Genomic DNA, 18,988 nt, shown 5'->3' with positions numbered 1-18,988 from the left:
GTGATTTTTATTTATTTAATTTAATAATAGCGAGGACTTTTTTTATATAGCTCCTTAGTATTCGTATTAATAACTTATTAACGTTTTAGTTTATAAGTACTTATTTTAATTTTTAATACGGTATAAAGTATTATAAATATATATAATTATAAAAATATATAACGTTATTTTTATTATTTACGTTATTAATTAAGTTAGAGCGTTTAGTAAAAATAGAGTAAGCCCCTTTTTAATTTAAAAGTCGTTTAGTATATATATCCTAAGTTATTAAGCTAAATATATATATAATCTCCTTAAGGGTCCTTATATATATTTTAAAAGCTATTAATTTACTAAAAGTTTTATATATACGTTAGCCTTATATAAGGTTAAGTTTAAACTTAATTATAATTAAAAAGTTAAGTATAGTAATCTTTTTATTAAATTTTAAAATATTATATATTTTAGTTTAGAAATAAATAGATTACTATTCCTTATATTAGTATTAGGGGTTAATTCTAGTCCTCGCTTTATTAAGGGCTTATTAATATTCCTCTCGAATTATATTCTTTATTACTAGTTCGGGGGGCGCAAATTCTTATTTTAAATATTTAACGATTTATTATATACTAAACTTAGCGCCGTTCTTAATAGTTTTTTAAAATACGTATTTATATAATATAGCGTTAATTAATTTTATTAATTACTGAGCGAGGACTTTAATATATATATTAATAGTATTACGTTTATAAGCTTTAAGTTATTTATATTTAGTATTAAGCTCTTATTATTTCTAAATACTTTTAAGTATATAAATTCTTTTTATAAATATAGTATAGGGATAGATTTATGTACGTAAAATAAGTAATATAACTAGTTTTATAAAAAGAAACCCGGCTTAGTTTTATAAATTACTTATACTTAAGGAAGTTAAAAAGTTTATATTAAGAATTATATTTAAAAACTATTAATGGAGGATTTTTTAGTTTTTTTAGTCGTTTTCGAACGCTTTATAACGGGCTTAGTAAGCTTATAGTTCTTTTTTATTATAAATTATAATTAATCGTCCGAATTTAAAGGGCGAAATAAGTATTATAGAGGGGTTAAGGAATATATCGGAATCCAGAGCGTTTAGGTTAACGTATTTCTAAACCCTAACGCCCTTATTTATAATATAAAATATATTAAACTATTTAATTTAATTATTATAATTAGTTAATTTAGCTTAGGCTAAAATAAGTATAAGTAAGTTAGTTATTTTAAAAAGATTTTAAGAATCGTATTAATAAATATATTATTATAATACAAGGTCTTAACTAAGAGCTAGGCTTAAAACTATTACGAGTTATAATATATAATAATAAGTATACGGAGTATAATAAAAGTAGCTTAATTATTAAAATAAAAATAGATAAAAAGAAAAGGTCTATATATACGATATTTAAAATAGATACGTAATTTAGTATGTAACGGGTACTTCGTAAGGTGCGATTACTATCCCTATTACGTAATACTAAAAGAGATAATGCGAGGGCAATATAGCAGACGCTTCGCCGTCCGGGCAGAGATATCGCCGCAGACGAAATTGCCCGACTCGCTGCTAAAGGAATTTGACTAATCATGGGCTGGATAAATTTTGGTTTTAAGTCGTATGCATATAGAAAGGTTCTTTATCTGGATCATTAACCACCAGAGTACTACTTTATTCCTGCTCTGATTTTTTGAACGAGAGCTTGAGCCTACTAATGGTCAACAGTGGAAGCCATAAAACTTAAAGCCTGCTTGATTATGTCATGATCCTATTCAACTCTCGATCTTCCTGATATGCGGCGGCTTCCATCCTTTCGAGACATTAAAAGAGACTGGAATCCCGCAGTGATGTAACGAACCACTACTTCAGACGGAAGTGGATTTATAAATGGCAGGCATTGTCTTGTTTCGTGTTTGAAAACAAGTCCTAGTGTAGCTCCTTTCTATTTCCAGATTCAACGACTTTAATCTTGCTCTACCTTTGGGTTTACCACCACGAATGCTCATTACTCAAATACTTTTGGGAACTTGTCCCGAACAAGATCCGCATCTTCGTCTTCCGAAGAATATTTCTCATGGGCTGACCTGACTAGATGCACGGATTGCTCACTTCTTGGTGTGATGCTGTATGGGAAGTCGACTGGACGACAAATCAAGCCACTCGTAGTAGCGATCTGGGGCGCAATTTTATTACCCGAGTCATCAACAGCCATGTTGATATCAAATGTCGCCAAGAGACGCGCAATGGTAATGAAGAGACTCTCATCCGCCAGAAATCGGCCGGGACAAATCCTCCGACCGTACCCAAAGGCTTCATCCGTGGGATCTGGCTCATTACGAGGTGCCGAATATCGGGCAGGGTCAAAGGAAGAGGGATCCAAATATGTATGAGGATCATGTAAGAACCACCATATCGACGGCAGCAAGTACGTCCCTTTGGGAATTTCAAAGCCTCGGTAGCTGATGTCTTCATCGGTCCGATGGGCAACGCCTAATGGCGCCACGTGGAGCCATCGCAAAGCTTCCTTCACTACGCCATTGATATATGGCAAGCGATCTCGGTCTCCAAAGTCAGGCAACCTCTCTCTGCCGACAATACCATCAATTTCCGCCTGTGCTTTCTTCTGGACATCTGGGAATAGGATCATGGCTAGGATGAAGCTGTGAAGGGCTGACGCGGTGGTGTCGGCTCCCCCGCCGTACATGACCAAGGCTGTCTTCTTGATGTCATCCTCGGAATAGTCGTTCTTGGTCCCGCAGTCGACAATACTGTCTTCTTTTAGAAGTGACGAGACGAATGAGTGTTCATGGGTTCCTTTGGACATCTTTTCCTGTACGAATAAGTAGGGGACGTCTTGTGTCGTCTGCAGAAGCCTTCTCCATTCTCGACCCTGCTTCTTAAAGGACGTTGCTGGAAGGCCTTCTGGAAGATGCTGCAGTATGGGCATGATATCCACAGCCCAAGCGAGCAGGACAGTTGCAAGTGCAAACACGTTCATCGTGCGCTCAATCAGATGAACCAAAGGGTCGGTTCCGCTATGCGAAATAGAATAGCCATAGGTTATCTTGAGAATGATGGCGCTCGCCTCACTATACGAATTCAGTTAAGGACAATCTAAAGCATAGTGATGGATATCGAGTCGGTGTCTCCGCGTTCATTCAGGCTATGTGAACTTACGTCTTGATGTGCTGCGCCAAGTTGGCTGGATCATCCAGAACTCGGAGAAGAAATCGATGTGACTCTGGCTCGATATTGTCCCGAAATCGTGCTGCCATTGCCTTCGTCCCAAATTGCTGGTGAACCAATTTGCGATGCCGTCGAAATGTTCCATCGTATTGTTGAAGATTGAGGAGCGATGCGAATCCGCACATGTCCGCAAACCGCATATAAGGGCGACCCGAGGTCTTTGTCGAGGACTTGGTCAGCAAGTCGTGCGCAGCCTGACGATCGTGAAGAAGTACGATCCTCTGCCCCAAGATATGAATGGAACTGATGGGACCATAGATGTCTTTGAATTTGAGCCAATGCTTATACTCGGGAATGCCGGTCGGAGGCAGATCTCTGACATTTCCAAGGATAGGGAAAAGCTTAGGCCCAGGGGGGAGATTGTAGCTTCTCTTTCTGCAACTATAGAAGCAATAGAATAGAGCAGACACGATAATGGCGGCCGATATCATACTGTTCTTAGGATTCCGATACAATAAAGCAAAAAGATGATTTCAAGCGAGATGCGGTTGTGTGGTACAGCCCAAGAATCCCCCAGTGACCATGCTGCCTTATAATTGTCGCGTATTCACTCAGACTTTGGGCCTTTGGGCCTTTTACATCGACAGCACCGCTCTTTGGTGGACATGGCGGGGAATTTCGCATTCGTGGTGAAACCTAATGTGGTTATATGTGGAGCAAATCCACTTTATGACAACTTGTTAGAAACAGGGGTGGGTGACAAGAGAGGCAACTGTCATGGGATATTATAATTCTGCCCAGTGTTTTTTCAATGAGCAGTGAGAAGACAGCCATCCGACTGGAACTTTTGCTTCTTGGAACGTATGAATCCCCGGACCATGCATGGTTTATTCCCATCCCACCTGAACCAACCCTGTTCAGGTTGGATCTTGTACTTCCGAGTGTTTGGATGGTAGTACAACTATGACTTAGACTTTAGGCCGCCATTATTTCCACTTATGGCAATTATTGTCACTCCAAGGGTTATCATGGCCAGAACACAAATCCACCGACGAATCTCTTTGCTCAGCTACTCACTCTCACAAATTTTGGCCTATTACTTTTTCACGTCTTTTCATCTCCAACTTTTCTGTATTTCAAGGTATTATCATATCATTGCAGGAAGTCTTCTAACTTCGACCCTCAGGCTGGGACAACGACCCCGAACAAGAGAAATACAAACTATCTATATTCATCCCATACTCTGAAAGCGCCTAGGATAGTTGAAAGAGGAGGCTGCTGTCAATTTCTCTAAATCCAGCAAGTATTGCATACATATGTCACCAACGAACATGATCCTGATGATGGCTTCTGGAAAAGAGATGTGTTGGCCGTATGATGTCTTATCCATCGCTTAAATCTCAATGGCAATTATCCATCTTCGGACGCTAGCGATGTCTCTCACTTGTCTAAATGTAGTCTGTAAGATATTTAGAAGTGGAGAAAGTCAATTCCTACACAGAATCTAATATGGACTAAGGTACCGTAGCACTATCGACATGTAGGTAGCCCTGAAATGACCTGAGGCGAAAAGCCAGAGGCCGATCCGGACAACAGTTCAGCAATGTCAGCGACGCAGCTCAACGTAAAGGAGCATTGTCTGATGAACAGTATCCTAACCAATCATTATTCCTGCGATGTCATGGTGTAAGGTGGCTTTGTACGCCGAATTGGGGATGACTGCTACACGATTGCCAATTCGACTGGTTTACAAACGTGGATTCCTGTATGCATCGACGCCTCGCGTTTCATCAAGGAGATACCGCCAGCCAGCATCATTTATGGACCAGCCATTCCGCAAAAGCATCCCAATCACCTAGCGCCGTAAGCCATGCTTTTCCATTCGCCGAAGTGTAAAGCCGAAGCCTGACGCTCACCAGATGTTGGGTTACATTTCATGCACTCACACGCCTGACACATGCTGTCCAAATTGGCGCTTCCCTCTATATACCTAATTCCTCTTCATCTCTTTGGTGAGAAGGGGTTGTGAACATGCGGTCTAGTCCCATAAATCCTTCTGTTCCAGAGCGAAATATGTGCAATGCTCTCATAGTCACCTTCTCGGACACTGCACCCGTCTCGGCTTTGATTGTTGCCGATGTCGGCGAAGACTCACCTCTGTCGGAACTTGTGGGCTACATTCGCCGTTGACTGTAAGCTGCGTCTAGCAGCATTTGGAGCTTATTCTTGGCATGAAAGCCTAAATCAGAGACAATTGCACCATAACCCCGCGCTTTGATGCCCACCCGCCCACGAACAAGTTTGTAGTAGACCATTGCCCAGACGACGTTAAAGGCTTTTATTTTAGGTTTGTAAACCCCCTTACACACCGGTATTTGGGAGATGACTTGACTAACATTGGGGCAATCCTCTGAAATTGAAGTGAAGGCCGATGGCCGATATATATCTACGATTACGATAGGGAAAGGCCTCGTGCAAGACTCGGAATTGGATGTGTACTTTGAATATCAGGGGGTATATTAAAGTACGGGCTGTACATAGTAAACGAATTTTGCCTTGTGTTTGGGCTGGGTAATTGTGTCTCAATGACGCTACACAATGTACGGTCATGATGTAAGGACATGATGTCAAGTCAGCATGTAAGGTCATATACTATTCCTTATCTGCGACCCTAGCCTGTTTAAGCTTTTACTATCGCGACTGCTTCGGTGCCCCACAAAAGTGTCGTCTTAGCACAAAATCGAACTAGAACAATGTTTGTCTCTGGACTACGACAGAATTGCTGCCGCGTTCACAATGCCGAGCAGCAACTACGGGATGATGAAACATCTACCATCATAGTTGCAACATGCAAACCCCATTCTGGCTTGCTCACGTCCTGGCAATCACTGAGAGTGCTTGAAGATGAATTATGTAAACAAAGATGGTGGAAGGCTGAAAAACTCACTACCAAACATAAAGTGCAGCTAAGATCATTGTACACCTCCGCTTAGATCGGATATTCGTTAGTACTTGCTATGTACCAGCCAAATCATTTGCTCCCAGGTGAGTGTAGAACTGCGACTACAACACCAAGTCATATCCAAAGAACTTAATCGTATGGTATTCGGAGTGGCTTAATCCTTCAACAGGGTGTCCGAGCGGGATCCCATACATATCATTTCTAGTCTTGCTGTAATGTAATAGGTTTATAGCTACGTCCACTATCTGCCTCGTACTAGTATTATCTCAATACAAGCACGATATAAGTCTTTCATTTGTACTTTTGTAACTTTCTTCTTGACGTTGTTAGCTTTATTTGCGACCTGCTCTATACTTGCGACCGTATTTCTACCCCTTCTCGCCCGGATGATGCTTTGACTCATACAGAGTGTGCCATCCAGTAAAGATCACGCAAACGCTCGGAACGCAGTGTCGTGTCCGCGGCCTCCGATGCCCAGGAAACAAAAGTTCCCTAGAACTCGGGGATTCTTCGCAAGGTTCCAGTGAGTTATTGTTAATGGGGAACAAGCCTCCCTGCAGTGTCCGAATTCTGGGCATTCAGGAAATGGGCTCACCACAGCAAAAGTGCGACGTGGATAAGCATGATGAGGGATTGGGCAACATCTAGCCAGTCTTCTGTTAGAGTCCAAACAGCATATATCCAGACACATGTCTATATATATGTATATGTATTCCTTCATTAAGAAAGCAGCCCTTAATCCTTTGTGTTACAAGGTTCTAGTCGTTTTAGGTCATTGCCGTTGAGTTTGAATTCATGTTAAGGTAGTGAACAATACTCACTCCCAACTCGCTAACAACAATCCGACTTCGTCTTCTCTTCCCTGTCAGAAACCATGGCTGAGCCTATTGCCGTCATTGGCCTGGATGCCAAGCTTCCATGCGATGGAGACAGCGTCGAGAAGTTCTTTGATTTTTTGATTGCCGGAAGATCTGCGCGAGCTCCTGTTCCTGCAGATCGCTACAACGCGGAAGCATTCTGGCACCCCGATAATCACAGAGATGGAGTTGTAAGATACCCAGCATTTCTCTCTGATTATCTCAAGCTTGATTGACACGAAAACAGATCGGCGGAAAAGAAGGGCATTTCATGCAAGCCAACGTGAAGGCGTTTGATGCACCATTCTTCGCCATGACTCCAGCAGAGGCTGCGAATCTGGACCCGCAGCAGCGAATGCTGCTTGAATGCGTCTTCACAGCGATGGAAAACGCTGGGTACACCATGTCTGACATGCAGGGCTCGCCCACTGGCGTCTATGCGGGAGCGTTCATGTGGGACTACCGAGATCTCTTGATCAAGGACGTGGACACTCCCATGACATACACGGCGTGTGGCACCATTGCCAGTACCCTAGCTGGGCGTGTATCATGGTTCTATGATCTCCGAGGTCCAGCCCTGAGTGTTGACACTGCTTGTTCGAGCAGCATGGTTGCCCTTCATCAAGCTGTCATTGGCTTGAAATCACGCGACTGTAATATCGTCAGTGCCAGATCTCATAGCTTCCTCCCTCCCAACTTATGCTGATACGGATCGCGAAAGGCCATTGCCTGTGGCACAAATGTGTTGCTTTCCCCTGAGATGGGCTTGGAGCTGAATGGTCTTGGTGTTCTGGACCCATCTAGTACATCTTACAGTTTTGACAGCAGGGCAAACGGATACGGGAGAGGTGAAGGCATCGCAGCTGTCGTCCTGAAAAGGATGTCCGATGCTCTACGGGACGGAGACAGTAAGTACACCCTTTCTAGTTGCCAGAAAGTTGAGCGCGACTTGAAAATCCTGACACGTGCGGTTTCGCTAGCAATTCGCGCCGTTATTCGCAATACCGGGTGCAACCATGATGGACACTCTCCTGGTCTTACAGCACCTGCCAAGGAGGCCCAGGCTGAGATCATGCGATTGACTTATGAGCAAGCCAAGCTTGACCCCTCAGACACACGCTTCTTTGAGGCTCATGGAACGGGTACGAATGTTGGCGATCCAACAGAGGCTGCTGCCATTAGTGAGATGTTCACGCGGTATCGATCGGCGAAAGAGCCTCTGTACATCGGCGCCCTGAAGAGCAACATTGGCCATACTGAAGGCAACTCGGGCATTGCGTCTTTCATCAAAGGCGTCTTGTGCGTGGAGAGAGGTATCATTCCAGCGAACGCATGGTTTCAGGAAAGAAACCACAAGATCCCGGTCGAATGGCATCTTGAGTTTCCAACTACCTCGATTCCCTGGCCCAAGACCAAGAGAGGCGTTCGCAGAGTCTCGATCAACTCTTTTGGAGTTTCGGGCACCAATGCCCACGTTGTGCTGGAAGATGCGCTTCATTTCCTAAGGGAGCATGGACACGCCGCACCCCACCGTACTATTGAGGTACCCCGGCTGCCAATGACAACTCGTAAGGCCAACTTCCCTTTTGGTGATCCAAAATACAAATACTGAAGTATAATACCAGCAAGCCAAGCACCTCCGGTCATCAATGGAACTCTATACCATCCCCAGCTGTTTGTCTTTAGCAGCCATGATCACGATGGTATCGCCCGACTCTCCGCTGCCTACAAGGATTATCTGCCGAACATGACGGAGCCTCTCTACAATCTCAGCTACACTCTAGCGGCGAAGAGGTCTACCTTCAACTGGCGCACCGCAGTTGTCGCCAACTCTTCCGTGGAACTGAAACATGCGCTATCTCAGGGCCTACGAGCAACTCGCGTTGTTTCCCAGCCCGGCGTCGCTCTCGTGTTCACCGGTCAGGGAGCGCAGTGGGCCCAGATGGGCAACGGTCTCATGTCCTATGAGCCTTATAGAACGAGTCTTGAGTGCGCCGATGCGTATATGAAGACCTTGGGATGTCAGTGGTCTGTCATCGGTGAGTTTTCTCCCAAGTCTTTCCGTCAGTCACAAGTCGAACTAACGTTGAACGACAGACGAGCTTTCTAAGATTTCCAACATGTCTCTCATCAGCGGCGCCGAGTATTCGCAGACTTTGTGCACGGCTCTGCAGGTTGCTTTGGTTGAGCTTCTCCGCGATTGGGGACTCAGAGTTGATGCTGTTGTCGGCCACTCCTCGGGCGAGATCGCGGCCGCGTACTGTGCGGGTGCTATCTCTAAGGAGTGTGCTTGGCGTATCGCGTATTGGAGGGGTAGGTGGCAGCATTTTTGCAATGAACCAATATAGCATGTAGCTAATCGACCTCACCACAGGAAAACTCTCTGCTAGATTGGCAAACTCTCCAACGCAACCGAAGGGCACGATGGCTGCAGTCGGATTGACTCTGGACAAGACCTTGGAGGCTATTGACCGACTCAACCAGTCCGGGCTCGAATCTGCCGGAACGCTTACCGTCGCTTGCATGAACAGTAATACTAGCCACACTGTGAGTGGTAGTGTTGCAGAGGTTGAGGCACTCATCGACAAGCTCAACGAGGACAAGATCTTTGCGCGGAAGCTTGCAGTAGAAATGGCATACCATTCGAGATTCCTGGAACCCATTTCGCAAGAGTACGTCGAGTGTATCGGAAGGATCCGGCCTCCAAGTTCCCCCGCGAACCATTCTTCCGACGTGCTTTTCTTCTCGTCAGCATACGGGATACAGATACAACATGCTAAGTTGCAAGACGCGAACTACTGGACCAAAAATCTAACCTCCCCGGTGCGGTTCAATGAATCCGTGACGACCATGCTTCAAGCTCTTAACAGTCTCAAGGGCGATGGTGGTTCTACCCAGCTCATTACAGACATTGTTGAAGTTGGTCCTCATTGCGCTTTGCGGGGCCCTCTCCGAAATATTATCCAGGATGTCAGGGCCAACAGTAGTGTGAAGTACCACCACCTGCTCAAACGGGGCGACTCTGACTTGGAGGTTCTCATGGGAGCAATTGGATCGTTGTTCTCTCGCGGCATTCAAATTGACTTGCTCAAGGTCAACCACACCCTCGGTGCCCAGCCGTCAATGATGATTGACCTCCCTCGGTACCCTTTCAACCACACGCGAGAGTATTGGAACGAATGCCGACTAAGCAGAAATTTCCGCTTCCGGCCGTACCCACGACACGAGCTACTTGGAGCCCCAGTCAACGATTGGGATGGAAAGCATGATGCCATCTGGCGCAACTGGATCCGTCTGTCTGAGAATCCATGGGTGGAACACCACACCATCTCGGGGTCTGTGCTGTATCCTGCTGCCGGTATGCTTGTTATGGCCATCGAGGGCTGCAAGCAATTGTCGGAGCGTTCGAACCCAGGAAAGCCGATAAAAGGCATCCGGTTCCGCGAAGTCTCTTTCCATTCGGCCTTGCAAGTTCCAGAGGGTGCTTTGGGCGTCGAGTCCCACCTCTATCTTCGCCCTGTTAAGCAAGCTGCCATGGAGACCAAGCCTTCAGCGTGGCGCGAGTTCCAGGTCTGCACAGCCCAGGACGATGACGAATGGCGGGAGCATTGCTGCGGTCAAGTTCTCGTGGAATACGACGAGGCGGCTACGGCTGTTGATGGCGGTCTCGAAGAGCGTGCTTTTAAGGCTCATTGCGAAGCCAGGATTGACCGGAGTCAGCGTAACTTCACGCGGCGCGTTTCGTCCGAAAAGATTTATAAGTCTTGGGAGAATGTCGGCTTGGTCTTCGGCCCAACCTTCCAGACCCTTGAGCACGCCATTGTTGACCATGAAGCCGGCGTCACCCTGGCCAGAGTCAAGCCTACGACACCTCTCCTGAAGGCTCTGACACCTTGCGGCTACTTGCAACCGCACTTGATTCACCCTACGACGTTGGATGGTGCGCTTCAAGCATGCCTGGTGCCACTCGTTTCCAACCCTTCCCATAAGCAAAAAAACGCCATTGTCCTGTCTTTCATGGAAGAACTTTGGGTTTCTACTGCGGAGCACTCGGAAGATGGCTATCTCGTTATTGCGGACTCTGTAGCCCACGGCCGCAAGAAACATCACATGTCCTGCACCGCTGTCGATTCCGTTTCAAAAACGCCCATGATTCGAGTTTCGGGATGTATAGTGACAGAGATTGACGGAAACAATGACGACTCGATTTCAGAGCAGGACCCTAGACACAGAGCATGGAGCATCGATTGGGCTCTGGATCCCGAGTTCCTCGATACAGAACAGACAGAGAGAGCTTTTTCGGGGCCTGGAGGGTTCCAGAAGTATCTCAGTGTCCTGGCTCACAAGAATCCTTCGATGAAGTTCCTCGACATTAACAAACAAGCTTCTTCTTTCACGGGAGATATTCTGTCCACGTTGTCTCGGCGTTGCGCGCAGTATGACTTTGCCGCAACTTCGTCTTCCTTGGTGGATGAATCAAAGAAGCCCATTTCGGAAGATTATGTGCGATATAAGACTTTTGATATCACGGAGGATCCAACTTCCCAGGGCTTCGATGTGGCGTCATATGATCTTTTGCTTGTACCGGTGTCTTTGATACCCAATACGCTCATCGATGGGTTCTTAAACATGTGCCTCAGTCTCGTGATACCTGGTGGTAAATTCATCTTGACGGCGGCGAGCGGTCCGATCGTGGCAAGGAGCTGGGGCGAGTATCTTGGCGAGACCGGGCTTGCTAGCATCGACGCGGTGCTTTGTGATCAGGGTTCATCAGTCTTGGTGACGACCACCCTAGTAGCGAGCACCCCGTCGTCTCATGGAACTGATATTGTACCGCCATCTGGAAGCTACTATATCGTAGGAGATCTCTCTTCGCCAGTCCAGCGCGACGTGGCTGAGGAGCTGGCATCCTCTTTGCAGTCAAAGGGCTTGTCGGTCAAGACCGCTACGATCCCACAATACGCTCAGCTCACAGAAGCAGCGTCTAAGGAAGAGATCTCTCAGAGCACATGTATCGTACTTACGGAACTGGACACGCGTCTACTTGTTTCAGTCAACAACGAGATCCTGAGGGCTATGAAAGCCATGATTACTGGAAAGCGCCTGCTCTGGGTCAACAAAGAGTTCTCTCCAGACACCGCCCTCGTCAACGGCTTTGCTGCGAGTATCCGATTGGAGAAACCCGAACTTCAGTTTGTCACTCTCACCTTCGATCCACAAGAAAGCAACGGCGTCATCTCAGACAGGATCGCCATAGTAGACGCACACCTTTCAGGCAGCAAGGGTTCTGTGGAAACCATGTACAAGGTTGCCGATGGCCTGGTCACTGTTCCACGCCTCGTCGAGGTCTCCACAATCACTAGGCACATCAAGCAGGCTTTTGCTGGCAACACATCTGAGGTTGCTTTTGGCGCGAATCCGAGTCGACCACTACGACTTCAGGTCCAAACCGTTGGTCTATTGAGTTCGCTCCATTTCGCCAACGACCACCTGCACACTACTCCCCTAGACAACCTCGAGGTCGAATTTCAGACTATGGCTACTGCCGTCAACTTCAAGGACTTGGCCGTCATGCTCGGAAAGATCCAAGAGACACCTGTGGGTCTCGAGGCCGCGGGAATCGTTACCCGAGTCGGCTCGGGAGTCACGCGCTTCAAGCCTGGCGATCGTGTGTTTGGCTTCACTTTCAACGGTGCATATTCTACGTACGGCAGAGGTGCTGAGGGCACTCTGGCCAAGGTACCCGAAGACCGTTCCTTTGCCGAAGCCGCGGTTATTCCCATTGTGTACACAACGGCATATGCCTGTCTCTACGACATTGGAGAACTAGAGAAGCGGGTGAGACGCGTCCAGAAGCCTAGCTTGCTGGTTCATGCGGCGGCTGGCGGTGTTGGTCAAGCTGCCATTCAGATGGCTAAACGTGAGGGTGTTGAGATCTTTGCAACAGTTGGCAGCATTGCGAAGCGAGACTTTCTCGAAGAGACATATCAGATACCTCGAGATCACATCTTCTCGAGCCGTGATCTGACCTTCAAGGATGGCATTCAGAGATTGACTGGAGGCCGGGGAGTCGACATTGTCATCAACAGTCTTTCCGGTGACACGCTTCGTGCCACCTGGGAGATTGTTGCGCCGTTTGGATGCTTTGCCGAGATTGGTCTGGCCGATATTGAGTCCAGATCTCGTATCTCTATGGGTACCTTTGCTCGAGGCGTGAGGTTTGAGTCCCTTGAGTTGAATTACATGCGACAAACGGACCCGGAACGACTAGATGGGCTCTTTGCACGCGCCATGGACAGTGTCGTTGGCCGCGATCTCGAGCGTCCCACACCAATCACGAAATACCCCATTTCCAAGATCCAAGATGCCATGCGGTTGATGCAGTCTGGCAAGCACATTGGAAAGATTCTCATTGAGTTCCACTCTGAGGACCTGGTCCGAGTGGTTGAGCCACGGAGACCCCGTGCCAAGTTCGCGTCGGATGCTACCTACATTGTCTCTGGCGGCTTTGGTGGTCTTGGCCTGGAAATTATCCGTTGGATGGTTAGCCAGGGCGCGCGCAATCTTGTCATTACTTCACGAAAGGGTCCCGATAACGAAGCTGCCAAGGATCTCATCAGAAGTCTCCAAAGCGATGGCATCAAGGTTGTTGCTTCTTGTTGTGACATTACCGATAAGAAGGAACTTGAGCAGGCCATCACTTCGGCGCTATCTTATCTGCCGCCAGTGCGTGGATGCATCCAGGCTTCTACGGTTCTCAGTGTAAGTAATGGTCCCTCTGGCAGCATTTCTCGCCGACACTACTGATACCTCTTGATAGGACAACGTCTTCGCTGAAATGACCCTCGAGGAGTGGAATGCAGCAGTCAACGTCAAGGTAGTGGGAAGTAGGAACTTGTGGGAAGTCCTCATTGCCACTAAAAACGACGATTCAACACTCGACTTCTTCGTCATGTTGTCGTCTCTCACCAGCGTCACCGGCAACAACGGCCAAGCGAATTATAGCGCGGGCAACTCGTACCAAGACGCCATGGCGCGCTTCTTGTCATCTCAAGGCCACAACGTAATCGCCCTCGACGCCCCAGTGTTGACCGATGCTGGTATGGTCGCTGCGAGACCAATGTTGAGGGAGTATCTTCTCTCGATCGGCTGGGCTAGCATGTCTGTGGAAGAGCTTGTCAATGCGCTGGATTACCACTGTCGCCCCAGGTCTGAGAGCGCAGAGCTCAAGGTAAAGGGTGCTCAAGTCATTCCCAGGCTCTGGTTGCCCAAATACTCGGCGGATGAGGGCGCTGAACAGCCTAAATGGCAGCATGAGCCGATGTATAACCACTTAGTTCTTCACGGCGCTCACAATGGCGGTTCCATGCCCGGCAAGCAAAGCTCTGCTAAGCGCTCAGTTGGCGATCTCATCGCTGCCGCCGAGTCACTGGGAGATGCTGAGGAAGCCGTGCTTGATGCTTTGCTGGGACAATTGGCCAAGATTCTCAGCTACGAGCTCGCAGATCTTGATCCCTCAAAGCCCTTGAATTCGTATGGTGTAGATTCTTTAGTGGCTGTAGAACTTCGAGTATGGATGACCAAGGAGGTTGGCGCGGACATTTCAGTCTTTGACATTACTGGCGGGCAGGGCATCAAACAGCTTGCCGGAAAGGCCGCAGCTACTTCGAGGTTTCGGCACAATGCTACTGGGAACTAAGCCTGTTTATCCCTATAGGCAGCAGTCGCTTTGGTAAAAGGGACTTTATTACTAGCTCACCAGAATCAAATATATAGATAGACGGAAATAATCAATCACTAGGCGCAATGTACCATAAGAGCATAAATTGCTCAAAGCTTCAGGCAATTATGAAAGAATAGTGAGATGTGAAAAAGAAAAATAGATTTATTCGCCCTGGCTAGGGGAATATTCCGGACTACACGGCAAAGTACTCAGCCATTGTCTTAGCTGCACGTATGCTTGTTGTGTATAAGGCATGTGTCGAGAGACGGCATTATTCTGGTCGTATTCGAGGCCGACGATGTACGGAGTTTTTTTGGTTATGTCCTGGGTATGGAGCAGAGGTTTATCACCCGTACGTCCGGAGCCCCTAAGGCTGAGCTAACGCCGATGCATAGGATCCTCGATATGCAGATGTATAACTATAATATACTTACCTGCTAACGGCGTAGTTGACTTGGTAGGCGACCGCGTTCTGTATTGGCACGCAAGGGTCACTACGGACTAGCTGTTGGACATACTCTATAGCGTTGTTGATCTGGCTGCGCTGCTAGTAGTGTAGTCGACGATGGCAGCAGACTGTACGGGGAGCGGAGGGGAGCACGGCACCATAGACGTGGAAAGTACCTGGGCAGGTGAGCTTCTACCTAGACGTATCGCTGCTCCGGCTCCAGTCAGGGCGCCACGGATAGACTTAGACGCACGGCACAAGATTATCGGCATAGCGTCCTATATATGGCTACGTACAACATCAAGCTAAAGGTTAAGTCTCCGGTCGTCCCGTATCCCACCGGCCGCGGGTCGACGTCAGTACAAAGGTACGTATCTCCGTGAGGGAATTAAGCCAATTATAAGATAATTCGACTTGATATTCCTTGTTCCCGCAAACTAAAAATCGAGGATTGTCTCCGAGCTGGAGAAAAACTGGAGGAGTTTGTACTGATTTGTACGGACGTTGGCCCACGACCGACGGGATAAGCTTAAGTAGTGGGCTTGGGGAGATGAATGAATTGCTTTAATATAAGAAGTTTTCAGACGACCTATTCCAGCTTGAACTAAAGAATTCGGTAACACCGAAGTTAAAGTCAGCCTTGGTTTGGTGGCTTAGGTTGCTCGATAACCCACTTCACTTGACAATAGGATTAAAGTAATTAATTGAGAGTTACCGAGCACTCCGGTCAAACAAATCTCAGTCAACTACATATACCTCAATAAATACGTTCGTGTACAATCCTTATGTGTTACCTTGTTATCGTGCTTCTTTACTATCCTGCAAGCAATCATTCAATACTGCCCCCCTTAACACTATTAAGATGCCTTCGACTCTAAAGATCGCTCTTCTAGCCTTCGCCACCCTCGTTGCCGCAGTGCCACCTACCTCTAATAATGACGACGGTAATCTTTTCGTAGTCGAAAGTCAGTGAAACCCCCACTGAATCCGCGCCACGTTATTATTGACTCAATGAGATACAGAGCGATGCGAGGCAGAGTTAGCCAAATGCAATAAGAGCAGCGACTGCTGCGGCCCTGCACCAGTTGCTTGTAGCTACGTTCCCAAATGCGGTGATAACCGTTGCGTGTCTCGTGCTCCTGGTGCATCATCCAACCCCACGTGCCTCTAGACAGCTACTACGTGTCGAGATAAGCGGGATTGCCATAAGATAAGATTGGGGATTACTTATGAATCCGGCAACTTTGTGGTACTTTGGCAAACCAATTAGGGTCTAAATATACAACTACTTGATACGAGAACGCTGTCGATCATATGATATGCCTCGGCGGACTTGGCGGGTATTTGTTTACTATGAAGAAGGAAACAAGATCTTTTCAAGTACTTCACAAGCCACTCCACAAGAGGTTTACCTTGCCAGTCACAAATCAAAATTGCTAGATTATCAATAGATGGAGGAGTATTCTTAATTATATCGTACACATCTACTCATTGAAGAATGTAGTCATCTTAAGACAGATATCTTGGAGACCCCGCTATGACCTTGGGTTTAAGGATAAACAAACCTATTTCTATATCCCAACCCGAGGTACTTCGGTTCTATCCCTAATACCCTCAATCACTATCCTAAGGTAGCTTGCACGGGGGCCCGTATATCCTAGTCCGGTCATTAGGTAATCAGATACTTTTGCAGATCAGTATTCACAAGCAGCTTGATTGCAGCCCTGCTTTTTAATCTGGGTTCAGGACAATCTCCAAGGCTGCCTGGCCGCAGCGCCTGGGGGCGCGTGGCCTGATACTATTCTGGTATTAGGCTGCACCTTGCTACATGTATGCGGTTGGAACAGCTTAAAGCATTAGAGGCGAGGAAAGAGATAACATAATGCACATGTTTTGAGTAGCCGTTGTAATGTAGATGGTAACTATACGTTTGAACTTTATGTTGTGGTTATTTTGATAGCTTTTATCATGGCTCTGAGAGACGTAATGATGTTTAGTTCTGGATGAAAGGCGCACCCAATCTCAAGCTCCCCCGCCCGCCTATAATAGCCTTCTCTCGACAAACTTACGAGAATGAGCTTAGACTATTTACCATGCCCTAAGAATTCCAATGCTCTCGCATTGCTCCACTGACTCTTGTTCCATTTTGCTTGGCTCGTTCGCCTACTATGGTAAGGTATCAAATAGCTGGAACAATTATGGAAGTGTCCAGTCCGAGACTAGAGGACGATGACCTTTCGCAATCGAGCCCTCCTAACAAGGCTGTTCTGTCTTGTCTTCGAAATTATCATGAGCCGAGAAAAACAGATATCCTTCTGGTCATGCTTGGTGTAACTAGGGTTAAAAAAAGCACTTTCACCTTCCACCTTACCAATGACAAGTACAAGCCGGAAGTCGGGCACAGTCTGGATTCTTGTGAGTTCGAGCAGCTTTGGCACCTGATTACCATTGTCTCCCTGATTCAAGTGCGTCTGAAATTGTCTTACCACTGGTCTAGGTGCGCGAAATGTGAAAGTCTACCAATAGGTCTGTTCCGCCACTCACAATAGTCATCTCATCAACACTCCCGGCTTTGACAACACGTATAGAACTGACAATATCGTCTTGCGGTCGCTGGGAGCTTGGCTCTCTCTTACCTACAAAAACAGTATTTGTCTTCACGATTTGTATATCTACATCGCATCACCACCGTGCGAATGCAAAGCTCTACTAAGGTTATTGTGAGTCTGATCCGCCAGCTATGCGGTGATCATCACCTAACAAAACAATCGACGTCCTCGTGACCACTATGTAGGACGTCCTAGACAAAAAGAAGTCGGGAGTGACAAAACAGAGAGAGCTTCTTAGAAACGAGGATTTCTGGGCTTGCATGGTGAAGAAATGAAGTCGAGTGGAGCGACACTATGATATTGACGAATCTGCTAGAGATCTCATCGTCATTTTTCTTCCTTCCACGAGACTGCGAACAGCGTCTAGAGCCCCCACCACAGATGGGGGTGGCGATCCAAGGCGGAATGGTGGATCAGCACAAGGTCCTTGAAAGAATTTTGGCTGGACAAGAAGTGTGCAATACTTTGAAGCCAGGGGAGGCAAGAAAGAGAATCAGGGCCGCGAGCCCTATTATTATGATCGGAGAGGGCAGTTGACAAGTCGTAGTAGTAGGTTCACACTCAAGTTTTCCAATTACTAGGTGCTTTCCATAGTACATTTGCAATGTGCAACAACGGTCAGAAACAGGCGAATTAGTGATGCCCCTATCGCTAAAATGCCAATGTCACAAAGTTATAAACGAGCTTGCTAATGGTAGGAATGGTATCAAGTACTTGGGCCACAGCTTCCTAACTAAGGTACTTTATGTATTGCATTTCCCTTATTTCTCTATCCATATGTGTACTCTCATGAGATTAGTAGTATTTTCAACTCTAACCTTTAAAACATATCTAAAGTAGCTCTATACGCTATAACTACGTTGGTATATAATCTTGTTCCCCTGCAAAGAAGTGGCTATCAACTACTGAATATATATACTAGACTAAATCTCAAGCCATCCGCGACATTCGAATACAGCTATCCATTGACTTCAAATCCATTATTTCGCCAAGATCGATGAGCTCAGGATTAAGCGTCTATCCCAAAGCCAGTAGAAATCACATTGAGAGACCAGAACTACATGGGTATAATGAATAAGATATATCGCGATACTCAACCTGGGCAATCAAGAACCATCTTCCAAACTATCATTATCAAAACCTCATCGGTTTTGGGACTCGCGATCTTCGTCTACCCCTTGATTGTCCACCCG

General features: G+C 46.7%; 5 protein-coding genes across 5 annotated transcripts; 4 read left to right on the top strand and 1 right to left on the bottom strand.

The window, feature by feature from the left end:
• Positions 1 to 2,015: 2,015 nt before the first annotated feature.
• Positions 2,016 to 3,687, bottom strand: CLUP02_11460 (uncharacterized protein; the record flags this gene model as incomplete). The annotated part of the gene is made up of 2 exons (XM_049290428.1): positions 2,016 to 3,099; positions 3,188 to 3,687. The coding sequence occupies 2 exons, from the start codon at positions 3,685 to 3,687 to the stop codon at positions 2,016 to 2,018; spliced, it is 1,584 nt and encodes a 527-aa protein (XP_049147573.1).
• Positions 3,688 to 4,007: 320 nt separating this feature from the next.
• On the top strand, positions 4,008 to 6,806 carry CLUP02_11459 (uncharacterized protein; the record flags this gene model as incomplete). Its single annotated transcript, XM_049290427.1, has 9 exons — positions 4,008 to 4,127; positions 4,176 to 4,337; positions 4,497 to 4,568; positions 4,770 to 4,833; positions 4,888 to 5,059; positions 5,239 to 5,365; positions 5,974 to 6,156; positions 6,252 to 6,328; positions 6,566 to 6,806. The coding sequence occupies 9 exons, from the start codon at positions 4,008 to 4,010 to the stop codon at positions 6,804 to 6,806; spliced, it is 1,218 nt and encodes a 405-aa protein (XP_049147572.1).
• Positions 6,807 to 7,032: 226 nt separating this feature from the next.
• On the top strand, positions 7,033 to 14,714 carry CLUP02_11458 (mycocerosic acid synthase; the record flags this gene model as incomplete). Its single annotated transcript, XM_049290426.1, has 7 exons — positions 7,033 to 7,206; positions 7,263 to 7,676; positions 7,737 to 8,583; positions 8,641 to 9,054; positions 9,113 to 9,328; positions 9,390 to 13,777; positions 13,836 to 14,714. The coding sequence occupies 7 exons, from the start codon at positions 7,033 to 7,035 to the stop codon at positions 14,712 to 14,714; spliced, it is 7,332 nt and encodes a 2,443-aa protein (XP_049147571.1).
• A 1,334-nt stretch (positions 14,715 to 16,048) lies between these two features.
• On the top strand, positions 16,049 to 16,357 carry CLUP02_11457 (uncharacterized protein; the record flags this gene model as incomplete). Its single annotated transcript, XM_049290425.1, has 2 exons — positions 16,049 to 16,151; positions 16,209 to 16,357. 2 exons carry the CDS (start codon positions 16,049 to 16,051, stop codon positions 16,355 to 16,357), a joined length of 252 nt encoding a protein of 83 aa, XP_049147570.1.
• Positions 16,358 to 17,296: 939 nt separating this feature from the next.
• Positions 17,297 to 18,977, top strand: CLUP02_11456 (uncharacterized protein; the record flags this gene model as incomplete). The annotated part of the gene is made up of 7 exons (XM_049290424.1): positions 17,297 to 17,357; positions 17,410 to 17,504; positions 17,568 to 17,683; positions 17,736 to 17,876; positions 18,065 to 18,248; positions 18,754 to 18,826; positions 18,907 to 18,977. 7 exons carry the CDS (start codon positions 17,297 to 17,299, stop codon positions 18,975 to 18,977), a joined length of 741 nt encoding a protein of 246 aa, XP_049147569.1.
• Positions 18,978 to 18,988: the final 11 nt, after the last annotated feature.

Source organism: Colletotrichum lupini, chromosome 5 (assembly GCF_023278565.1).
Source record: "Colletotrichum lupini chromosome 5, complete sequence".
Classification (NCBI taxonomy): domain Eukaryota; kingdom Fungi; phylum Ascomycota; class Sordariomycetes; order Glomerellales; family Glomerellaceae; genus Colletotrichum; species Colletotrichum lupini.
Note: the sequence above shows the minus strand (reverse complement) of the source record. Positions and strands in the feature narration are given on the sequence as shown.